General features: G+C 43.4%; 1 protein-coding gene and 1 long non-coding RNA gene across 4 annotated transcripts in view; one reads left to right on the top strand and one right to left on the bottom strand.

Annotated features, from left to right (window-relative positions):
* Positions 1–915: 915 nt before the first annotated feature.
* six3a (SIX homeobox 3a) lies at positions 916–4,749 on the bottom strand. The gene is made up of 2 exons (XM_056394519.1): positions 3,796–4,749; positions 916–1,922 (listed from the first exon to the last, which is right to left on the bottom strand). Exons 1-2 carry the CDS (start codon positions 4,485–4,487, stop codon positions 1,730–1,732), a joined length of 885 nt encoding a protein of 294 aa, XP_056250494.1. The 5' UTR covers positions 4,488–4,749; the 3' UTR covers positions 916–1,729.
* Positions 4,750–6,757: 2,008 nt separating this feature from the next.
* The window catches only part of LOC130181255 (uncharacterized), a 14,827-nt gene continuing 10,407 nt past the window's right edge, over positions 6,758–11,177 (top strand). Inside the window, exons 1-4 of one of the 3 annotated variants that reach the window (XR_008829547.1) lie at positions 6,764–7,748; positions 8,012–8,138; positions 9,267–9,571; positions 10,949–11,177. The exon at positions 10,949–11,177 is cut by the window's right edge and continues 10,407 nt beyond it. This is a non-coding gene — a long non-coding RNA (uncharacterized LOC130181255). Of the gene's footprint in view, positions 7,749–8,011; positions 8,444–9,266 lie in introns of all 3 variants that reach the window. The other 2 variants (XR_008829546.1, XR_008829545.1) reach the window with 2 other exon arrangements.

Genomic DNA, 11,177 nt, shown 5'->3' with positions numbered 1-11,177 from the left:
TGGAAAGGGACTGCAGGAGAGAAAGCCTTTTTTGGAGGGGGAAATGGTTCTCGTCCGTGGAAGAAAAGCTCTTTTCAGCGGGCCACAATGGGAGATTGGGACAGGGGAGGAGTCCCATCGTGATTAGCCCATTTAATGGCGCGTTTACTTAATTTCTGTATTCACTAGCAACGGTAAACAAAAGGGGAAATAGCACTCACATTTTTAAGTGCTGCATGACGTTGACATTTGCCAGAATTTGTGTAGGATACTGAGGCAGTCATATAGGCTGATTTTACCTAGATCACATGGGTTGAACACGGGTGTAACGACAAAACAAGGAAAAGCTTAAGTATAACTTCTTCTGGAGAATAAAACCAAGGCTAAAATATTTGAATTCAATTGCGTTTTGCTACTTTAAAAGACCAAACAATTTACCTCACTGTAATGAAGTCTTTTAAACCCGGGAAATAAAACTAAACTCATTTTAGGTGAGTTCAGCCCTCTGACTACACAACCTATGCCATAAGCCATGATGAGCATTAATGCTTCCACAATCCAATAATGACCCAATATGAACATGTGTTTAGCCACTTATCAATGTCCTTATCCGTAATCGGATGGAGGAACAGACATCATGCAAAGAGGTATAGCAAATTGAATACTGTATTCGATTTAGAAATGTATGGCGCGTTAACATAATAACCACGCCAGACAGAAACATTGAATGGACTAATGTAAATAAGCGCTTTGAGCGACCCTGGGGCGGCAGAAGAGGAAAGGATGGGGGCAGCCTGTACACTTGAATAAATATAGTTTTAAGCTCTTCCACTTTTCATATATATATATTTTAAATGTGACTGGTAACATATGTCATTATCAACAACCCCCCCAAAAAAACAACCAAAAATAACAAAAACGCCTAGAGCACTTCAGTTGTAAGTTTTGACAAATATTTTATGTAGGAACACCAAGTCAAGAAAAGTGAGGAAGGGATAGAAAAGAGGATGAGACGGGGGAGAGCAATAATTATGTACAAGCATATTTCTACACGTATAATACAGACCGGGAGAATGATCGCATTATTTGAGATATACATAATTCAATATAAAATTTTGAAAATAAAAATAAAAATCTGATACAGTCATAAACGATTCCGTTCGACATTTTTTGACCATGTACCCCACACAGGCAGTGACAGAAGTGTATTAAAAAAGGTGCTTACGACTTAAAATGATTGTCTGATGAACACAAAGTAAAAACAGGATTGCATCTTGTCTGCATGGCGGCTGCTTCACCGTCATCATCATCATCATCATCATCATCATCATCATCATCATCATCATCACTTGGACTAAAAACGGAGATGGGAAAAAAAGCGACGAAGACACCAAGACGATCTGTTTTTATTCCCTCTGATCGATGTTCCTGATGGAAAATCTTGCGTTCAGGTTATTTTCCCTGATTACAAAATAAAAAAAAACATCATGCAAGTAGTCTAGTAGTAGTGGTGGTGGTGGTGTGGGGGTATGAAGAGGAGGGGGAGGCGTGGGTCCTTTTGAAAGCGCTTTTTAATAAAAAAAAAAAAAACGACGTGCTTTTATCTCTTTTTTTTATTTTAATATTTATATCAATCGGTCCTTTTTTCATCCGCGATATTTCATAAGTCTTTTTTTCTTCCTCTCAGGTCCATTTTCCCTGTAAATATTTCTCTTTTTGTTTGTTTTTGTGTGTGTTTTTTTTCTCCGTATCATACATCGCACTCCGAGTCACTGGATGTGACGGACAGGATGGACGTCCCAGTATCAACTCTCTCTGTCATACTGGAAACGCTGGTGGTGGGACTGGCCGCGGTTGAAGGCGACTCTGCCGAGCTGTGAGGGGTGAGGCCGGCCTCTGAGAGGGACCTCATACCGGTCGGTCCTATTGCTTGGTGCTGGAGCCTGGAGAAGAAAAGAAGCGAGGAGGGGAGGAAAAAAAAGAAGAAAAAAAATTGAGAGAAATGGCAATTAGACCTGAGAATGTCCCCCTTCCCCTCCTCCTCCTGCAAAATAGGGGTTCAAACTCGCCTTTTCTTTCCCCCTGCCGGCCCCAGCCATGCATGCATGCTTTTATCAAATAGCCAGCTTTCAGGGGACAAAACACAGCACTATTTAGACTACCAAATGTTGGAAGAAATGTAATGGGTTTTTTTGTTTTGTTTTGTTTTGTTTTTACTACAAAAGTAAGACTGATCAACGCGCAAGTCAGCGATCCAGCATTTAAATTACGTATCATACCACAACAGAAAAAATCAGCTTTAAATCCAACTTGGTGTATTTTTCTAAAAGCAGTTTGATGGCAGCAAAAGTCTGGAGCTATTTTGGTTTGGACTCTGCTTTAACGTGCAGCAGCTCTTCATTTATTATTTTTCATCATTTCTGCACAGTTTTATTTATCCCATAAAGCCCCGTGACTCTGCACTCTCATAACCAAATTATTATTATTTATTCAAATAAAATATATAAGCCTTTGTAGAATTGCAGAATACCGTGGTTCCTTAGCACAGTTGTATTTCAGCCTGATGGAAGTGTATGAATGAGTGACGTCGAGTTCCAGGTTACTCCAATCATCCTAAATGTTTATCTCCAATCCACTCATGATAATAACTCAACCACGGCCGTATAAATGTCAGTCTGGAAATATATCTCTTCATTTAGCAAAAAGATTAGAATAGTGTTCATATGGCTTAATACTCTGCGAGGTATTTTCTAATCAATTATAGCATTTCAATGGAATGATACCACACTTAATGTTATGAATACAGCCTATATCTGCAAATGGTTTTTAATACCCATGCTCATTTTAGTCAAGTAATATCAATAATATCTCTATTATCCTTTGAGATCATCTTTTTCAACAATGCTAAGTACCATGTGATGTTAAAATGATAAATGCACCACAGCACATGATACATGTGGCTATTATAAGATGTGTAGCTTAAATAAATCAACACATAGCTTTGGTGACAATCACAATATTATTTAAATTATGTGCAAAACAGAACAATTTGAAAATGATTTAAAGGCCCTAATAAAATGATTTAACTTTAGGTTAAATAGATATTAAGACTAATTCAGTACTGTTTATTTTATACCTTTTAATGATTAAAAATAAATGATTAGGCTTTTCACACTATTATCATCAAAATAGTAGTAATACTATGAATAAGTGAAGTCCAGTAATGTTTATACGTGTACTTTTACCACACTTTGACCATTATTACAGCACTTTCACTCTTACGGAAAAGATAAACAAGCTGTCTCTTTATAAAAAAAGAACACTGCGCAATCGCCTCTGTAGTATAACAGCGATGTAGTTTATGATTTATATTATTATCATTTTATTACTCGGTATAATTTAGGGTTATTGGAACATCAAACTTGAGTTCAGTACTGGGTGTTTTTTTTCTAGCCGATAATTCACTATTCTGTGCAAAATACCTGCCAAGTTGAATTACATATCTGCCGGAAATGTTTTAGAAGGCCTTCTAAATGCAGAAAAACGTCTTTAATAATTTTCAAAAGCTACTTTCTGATATCTACAGCAGTGTAAATGATGTTTTCGATGTTTATTCTGATTTGACTTCATAACAAAAATGTCGCCGCAGCCTGCTCCCTCCCCCTGCCAGACAGACTCGTCTCTCTCCGACACAGCCTCTGTCCGTAAGCACAACTACATGTTTTATCAAAGCTGCTATTTTTCTTTTCAATTTATGCATTTAGACAAACTTTCGCACATTCTTGTGTTTTGACAGGAAGGCCAAAAATCACCAACCTGTTTTTGGCTGCCGCGGCTCTGTCTCGTTGCCTCCGGTTTTTAAACCAGTTTCCGACCTGTGTAGGAGTGAGTCCAGTGGCTTGAGCCAGTTCCCTTTTCTTGCTGGGGTTTGGATATGGGTCCTGAAGGTACCACTCCCTCAGCAGGCTCCGTGTCCGCTCTTTGAAACAGTGCGTCTTCTGCTCGCCGTCCCAGATGGTCCGAGGCAGCGGAAACTTCTTCCGCACCCGGTACTTATCGACCGGTCCGAGGGGACGACCGCGGAGCTTCTCGGCCTCCTGGTAGTGTGCTTCCAGCCACATGGCTTGCAGTTTGCCGTGTGAGTCCTTGGTGAACTTGTGGTTCTCCAGGATGTGGTAGAGGTCTCTGAAATTCCCCGTGTGGAACGCCACCACGGCCCGGGCGCGCAGGATGGACTCGTGCTTGTTGATCGCCTCGCACGCTCCCGGAGCCACAGGCAGGGACCAGAGGAAGCGGCCCAGCCGTTCGATGTCCCCGGTCTCCTCCAGCGTCTCGCAGACGCTCGCCACCTGCTCCGGGGAGAAGTTGAGGGTCGGTAGCTGAAACATGGACAAGTCTTCTGGAGACCTGGTGGTGGGAGCGCTGTTCGCCAGGAGCAGAGGGCGATCAGCGAAGTTTGGCAGGAAGAAATGGGAGGGATAAAGCTCTAAAGGGGATCTGAAAACCATGGAAATGACCTGAGAGAGAAAGAAAATTATCGAGAAAAAGGAAAAACCGAAAAAATACGGCAAGTAAAAAAGATTGAATGTTTCAATGGCTATCGCCTAATGACACCAGCCTCATAATATCTCCCCCCTAAATCCGCCGTTGAGTGTAGCATTGAAACATTTTGTTTCCCTTTTCTATTGGTCTTCTTGGTGTCGTTGTAGCGTTGTCATGGCAGCCCTGCCAATCACTGTCAAGCGTGCCAATCATTAGCCAGTACGTAGCGCGAGGCTTTCACCACTTGTGCAGCACGCACGGGGGGTTATCAGAGTCTCCGATCTCCACAGCAACCCTCCCACCGCACCGCGCGCATCAGGCACAAGCCAATGCTCGCCTATCTGCTGAATGGAATGAGCAATTAGAGGGTGGAATATTATTGCGATCTTAACGAGGCTCGTTAAAGCTAAAGAAGATATGTAGACTGGAGATGCTTAGCAGAGACGGGAAGGGAGGGAGGGAGGCAGAGGGAGCTTTAAATGGGTGACAAATGGACAACCAATGACTGCAACTCGGGAATACACGTTTTGAATAGAAGCGGGTCAATTTGCACATTATTTTCCTATAGTTTTTCCTCTAGTAGCCCAGCTACTTTTTTAAAATCTTTTTTATCTGTCCATTCAGTTTTTTCTTTTTTTGCGAAGGAAAGGAAGGCGTTAGGGTCTTCCGCGTTTCTCCTTTTCATATATGTTATCACTTTCCATTTTCTTGTTTTCTAAAAGATGAAATTATGTCACAGTTCTATAATATTTTGGCTTCTGCCTGGATTTGCCGATGATTTAAAAAAAATTGCATTTTCGCAATTTTATGACATGGTGTGAGCAGGACTCTGCTCGGGCTCGCTGGTGTGTGTGGTCACTTTGTGTTGGGTGGGTGCTGGTCCGGGTGTAGACCGCAGTGTGATGCCGCTCCCCCTCCTGCTGTCCCCGGCCTTGCCTCTGGGACGCTGGGCGCAGCCCTGGCCCCCTGCCCGCTGCTTCCTCTCCAACCAACAAAATTTATTGTTTCAAATGAATATCGATGCGCAGCGTTGTGTTGATTAAACAAAGGTCATGGTGTTTTACTTGGACAGCTAATTTGCCAACGGCATCGCCCGTTAATGCCACCAGTTTATCAGGGTTTTTTGACGGTCCAGCCCTCTAATTAATGCCATTAGTATTGGAATTACAATCAAATGGTAACATGAAAGCTTCTTGGGGACATAAAAGCAGTTCTCATGTATTTGATCTGGTGGTAAGGACATGATCAGTGTCCACATCCAGTCACAGGATTCGGCTTATAGCGGTAGCCACGGCGGTGTGATTTTCATGTTTATGGCTAAAACGGCTTCATATTTAGACAGGGCTTATAGGGTGTTAAAATAGTGTGAGTTCACTCTAACACGAACAGTGCTCACATTGTGAAAGGGCCGTGTACAAGGCGTAGCATCTAGACTCCGCTTAATCCGCCCTCAATAAAGCTGACATAATGATCCTAAGCCGCCTTTCTACAAAATCATTCAGGAATTCAAAACTTTTCCTTCCCTCTCTCAGATTTGCACATTCTCCGGGGCTGGCCAGATAGACCACCGACTCCAAGCTTGGAGGGACAGTGAGTAGACCAGCATGACATGCATGTATAGCTACCTGTTTATGTTCATCATGCAGTTAACCTTATCAGACATACTTTTAACAACAACTGGGGCGATCATGCAATTACGCATATTTACGCGCTTTTACGCAGCGGTGTTTTGGGCAAAAGAGGGTACTTAAATTCGTGCATGTACGTGCGTGCAGGCGTGTTGTGGAAGTGTCTGTGTCTGCAGGTGTGTGTGATACAGAGCAGGGGTGGTGATGATCTTGTTGCAGGGTCAGGCGTCGGGTTTTGTGCGCGTCTTTGGGGATTGTGTGCGCGCGTGTTTGTGCGACGGTGTGAGGGGGGTAGGGTAGTATATGGGATCAAACCTGCCCAACGCGCTGCTATACGAACCTCAGGAGAACTAATTCCAAGTGGCACTTGAATTGGTCCCGTTGGAAAGCTCCGTGGACTGGAAGTAAAGGCTGGTATTTTCATGCTGGTGTTAAAACTAACCTCCTAGCTGAAGCGCCCCCCCCCCCCCCCCAACTCACCCCCACCCCTCCACCCCTTATGTATGTGTCTCTCTCTCTCACACACGCGCGCGCACACATGCATGCAGGCACAACCCCAACATTAGGTTTAGCAGCCCCCCCCCCCCCCCCCCCACCTGACTGGGTTCCTGGTGCACCAATTTAGGTGATCACCATTCAAGCCAAGGCTGCAGGTATTATCCAGCATTATGTTTTGGAGGAGACTTGTTTGGGAGTAGCCCTCGCAGGCAATTCGGAAATCACTCCTAGAAGAGACTAGAGGATGAAATGTAAAACCTGAATGGGGATTGAGGGGGAAAAAGCCACTGGTAATTCACATTCTTTTACATGGCTTTTGTTTACGTTAAGCATGTAATTAACACCCCCCAAACAAGTTTATTCACCTGCCGTAATTGTGTGTTTATCCGAGGGCTTGCTGAATGTTCCGAGCAGCGGGGGACGAGAGCTCTGAATGCACATCGAGCATTTAGCGTCTTCTCCGTTTACTTACAGCCTAAACCTCCAGACACGACAACACAAACAACATTTTGTGCGCTGAAACACTGGGGATATGTTGGTCAAGCAGACAGACACGCCTGCCGTCTACTCTGCACCCACATCTCTCTTCCTGTGTGACCTTATTTATTGACTGTAAAACACTCAGTCAAACTTTGTTTACAGAAGTTTTCTATAAATAAAGTTCGTTTTTTCCTTTAAATAAATGCTGCTATTCTCTGGCTCAAGCAGGTCTTGCAGCACGCACTGAATCTAAGTTGTTGCCATGCTGGTTAATTGCCAATTAGTAAGTTATTTTCATTATCAGTCTGTTCCAATAAGGGGAGCAAATAAACAAAGCTGATGTTACGTCATGTACGGGAGTGAGAGAGGGAGAAGAGGACCGGATGAGAGAAAGAAAGAAAAAGGTGTTGACTGTAAAAGGTAAGAGGGAAAGAGAAAGAAGGCACAAAAGAAAGGGTCTTGTTTTATTTTTTGCTCCCTCGTTGACCCCGGTTTGGCAGAGGCTGGCCAGAAAAGGCAGCACACCCCTCCCTGGCAAACACAGGAGAGACTCATGTGCCTGCTGCTCCATCCTGGATTCACCGCAACAATGCACAGGACGCGACTTTGGAGAAACGATGGGTACGTACCAAAAAAAACACGGTTTCCGTTTTCTTTAATTCCTTTTAAACTGAACTGCCTGTTTATAGTTTTAAATGAATGTAAACGTGCACTCTTGTATTTTTTTTTTTCACGTATGATAACTTTTAATTATCATCCACATGCCAAGAAATCAACAGAATTTTACTTTAATGATGTGAGAACTCACTGGTGTTTTTTTTTTAACAAGCATACCAGAGGTTACCTTTTCGTTTTTCCCTCTTGCTCTTCTTCGTCCCCTGCAGAGCTGTGAGCAGAGTCCAGTCCACGGACTGTCACCATTCGAGCTTGAGACTGGACCTGACACTGGTTCACTGCTATTTCACTGGTCAATTTGTCCAAGATCAAGACGGAAATCCAACCGCTGCTCCTGTAAGTTCTGCCTAAGCAGACCCGTTTCCATCTACGATCTTGCCTGTGATGTTCGCTAAACTACAATTTTTTTCCCCACTCTTTAAAAAAATGAAATGAAGACTGAAATGCCTGTCAGGCATTTTCTGTTTGATCAAGAAGGTAATTTGATTTTTTCCAAGATTGCAAAAGTCAAGTTTTTAATTTGGAGCATTTTCCATTTTTATTCACCGATCACCGGGAGATCTGTGCCTTTGCAGAGCAGATGTGTGATGCTGTCGGGACGGGGCGCACAATCCCCTCCGTCCCATGCTGGCCATGCCAGGGTACGGAGACTCTACATGTCTACACTGTAAAAAGTATCAATCTAAACAAGTCATTTAATGCTGCACTGAGTTTTTAAAATACGCGTTTCTTGCGGACAAAATGTGAGACCCCCTGGCAACAGGATGGGATGATTTCATCTGTTTTCATTACAACTTTTTCACAACAATTTAGAACCAGCTCAGTTTTTAATTGCAATGGAGAAATAGCTACTAAACATATTTTATTTTGTTTTTAGATGCTAACACTTGTCACTGCAAAACACCTGCAGAGCGTAAAATTAGTGGAATCACGGTTTTGCCACAGGCAGCATTTCAGCGCGTTTGGGGGAAAATACGGTAGAATTAAGGTTGAAGTGTTTGGATATTTTTTGCAGTGTATTCTCTCCTGCTCTCAGATAAAGCCTATTCCCTGCTGCTGTGGCAGTGTTGTTTTATTTTTCCTTTTCGAACCTTTTCTAGACTAAAATTGCGCATGTCATTTTGAATGTGATTGAATGACCCCAAGCGCCAAAACAATTAAGTCGGTTACTGCACCTTAAAACTGTAAACAGTTGCCAACTTAGTTCTTGCAGTCGCAGGTGCAATAGGTCACTCCTCCGCGCACAGGCACACACTAAACACAACAGTGCGTTCATTTGAAATGAAAGAAATAGAAAAAAATGCGACGATTGAAGAAATGCTCAATTTTTATGAAAGTGTTGTCATAATAACCTGTGCAAAAGTTTTTAATAGCTATATCTCTCTCTCCCTCTCTCTCTCCCTCTCCCTCTGTCCCTCTCTCTCTCTCCTTTCTTTTATTGTTTTTATTGTGTGGTCTCATTAGGGGGACTTCCTGGCAGGGCTGGGAGCTTGTATCGGAGCTGTCCAATCAGTGTATTTACACGGGTTGTTAGCGACAGTTAATGAGGGCTCCTCCCCGGGCCGGTAGAGAAAGGCGCCTCAACATTAAGATTTACCTTGTGTCAACTCGTTACTTCTAATGAACCTTCATGCAAAAGCCTCCTCGTACTCAATGGAGCCGTGCGCCCGGATCTTGTGTGTGAGACCCTGGAAGAGTGGAGCTGCAAGCCGCCATCCCTCTCCCCCTTTTCTTCCGCTCACTCAGAGAGAGTTGCTTTTTCTCTGCAGGTCCGGGCTCCATGATGCATGCATGCATGCCTCAGTGTGTGTGTGTGTGTGTGTGGTGTGTGTGTGTGTGTGTGTGTGTGTGTGTGTGTGTGTGTGTGTGTGGCAGAGAGAGAGAGAGTGATTGAACGTGTGTGTCTAATGAAGGTGTGTGGTGCATATAACCTACTTTTTATGAAAATGTGACGTTAGCCACCAAAGCCTCGTTTTACCTTATTAATAGCACAATAACACCTGATTATACAGCGTTGTGAATGAACACATCGTAGCCCTCAGACTACACAGTCAATGTGTTGAAATTGACAACGTTTTGAAAGAGTGGTGTCTAATCATCACTATAGTGTGATGAGACACAGGACAGAGGAGCAGGAGAGAGGTTGTGTTTGCGTGTCCGTATCACAAACCTGACATGTCTTCTATTGTTTGGTGAATTAGGCTTGACATGTCAGCTTATTGCCTCTGCAGAAGTAAGTTCACTTATAATCACCCCCCATCCCCCAGCAGAGCACCGTGCACAGCTCGGGCTCTGGCCCCTCCGTCCACCCCTCATCTGGCCCCCAGTGTGGCTTGTTGAGCCGCATCAGCAACACATCAATGCCCCTCAATTCAGGTACAAACTGGAGGAGTTTGGCGGATCCCTGAAGTGGACTCCCCTCTTACTCTTCTAACCCACAGAGACACCACTTAAAAATCAATTAGGCTGGTCTAGTCTCTCCCTCCCCGCCGGTCAACATTCCCGAAACAGGTGGCTTCCACCAAATTTTGGGAGAGATTAAAAAGTAAATTCAAAAAAGATTCATTATTTAATTTTATCTTGGCTCCAGTTATGAATGACTTGATGCGCCCTCATGCACCTTATGGCTCATCTGAAGTTATAGACTATCACTCTATCTGCCTTCATGAGGTCATTTACATGTTTGTTGAAGCCTGTACTCTCCTCTTTGACGTAGAAATGTCTGACAGAATATAGTCCAAGCCAAGTCTCATCTTCTGATCTGGGAAATAAAACGTCCCCTCCCTCCCTTATTTTATTTTGTAGAACCTGGATTTTATTGTCTCTTGTACTGACAGGACCTTTTAGTATGAGGAGTGGTATGCTTGTTACACAATATGTTTGCACACGATAATGGGATTTACCATCGCTTATAAAAATCTACATCCAGCAGCAGCCAGCAGGTGACAAAGTGGCCAACACTAAGCTACATATTCGCGGTTGTTGGCACTTTGTCACCTGCTGATGGTAGCGACAGAAAAACAGTTTGGTTTTCACATCCTTGATATGTTTCTAAAAATCATTTTATCACTCATACAGGCTCTTTCCTCGTGCTAGTAACTCCATATCAAAAACGCATTTTCTCGTGTCGTCTCTTTCACCATCAGTTTAAGCGCACAGTCGCCTGGTCCCCCGCGTTAAAGAGCTGCAGCAATATGACACGGAGCAGCAGCGCCGGAGGAGGCCATGTGTTCACTCTTCCAGGTAGATGGGTTGATTTGGAGACACGGAGGGAGAAATAAATATAATGGGTGCATATCAGATGCATTGCCCCAAGCTTTACATATGATGCTCACCTTCCATCCCCCAGTGACTTTTTTTTTGAAAGAGCAAAAC

Source organism: Seriola aureovittata, chromosome 14 (assembly GCF_021018895.1).
Source record: "Seriola aureovittata isolate HTS-2021-v1 ecotype China chromosome 14, ASM2101889v1, whole genome shotgun sequence".
NCBI classification, from domain to species: Eukaryota; Metazoa; Chordata; class Actinopteri; order Carangiformes; family Carangidae; genus Seriola; species Seriola aureovittata.
This window is presented reverse-complemented; position numbering and strand designations above follow the sequence as displayed.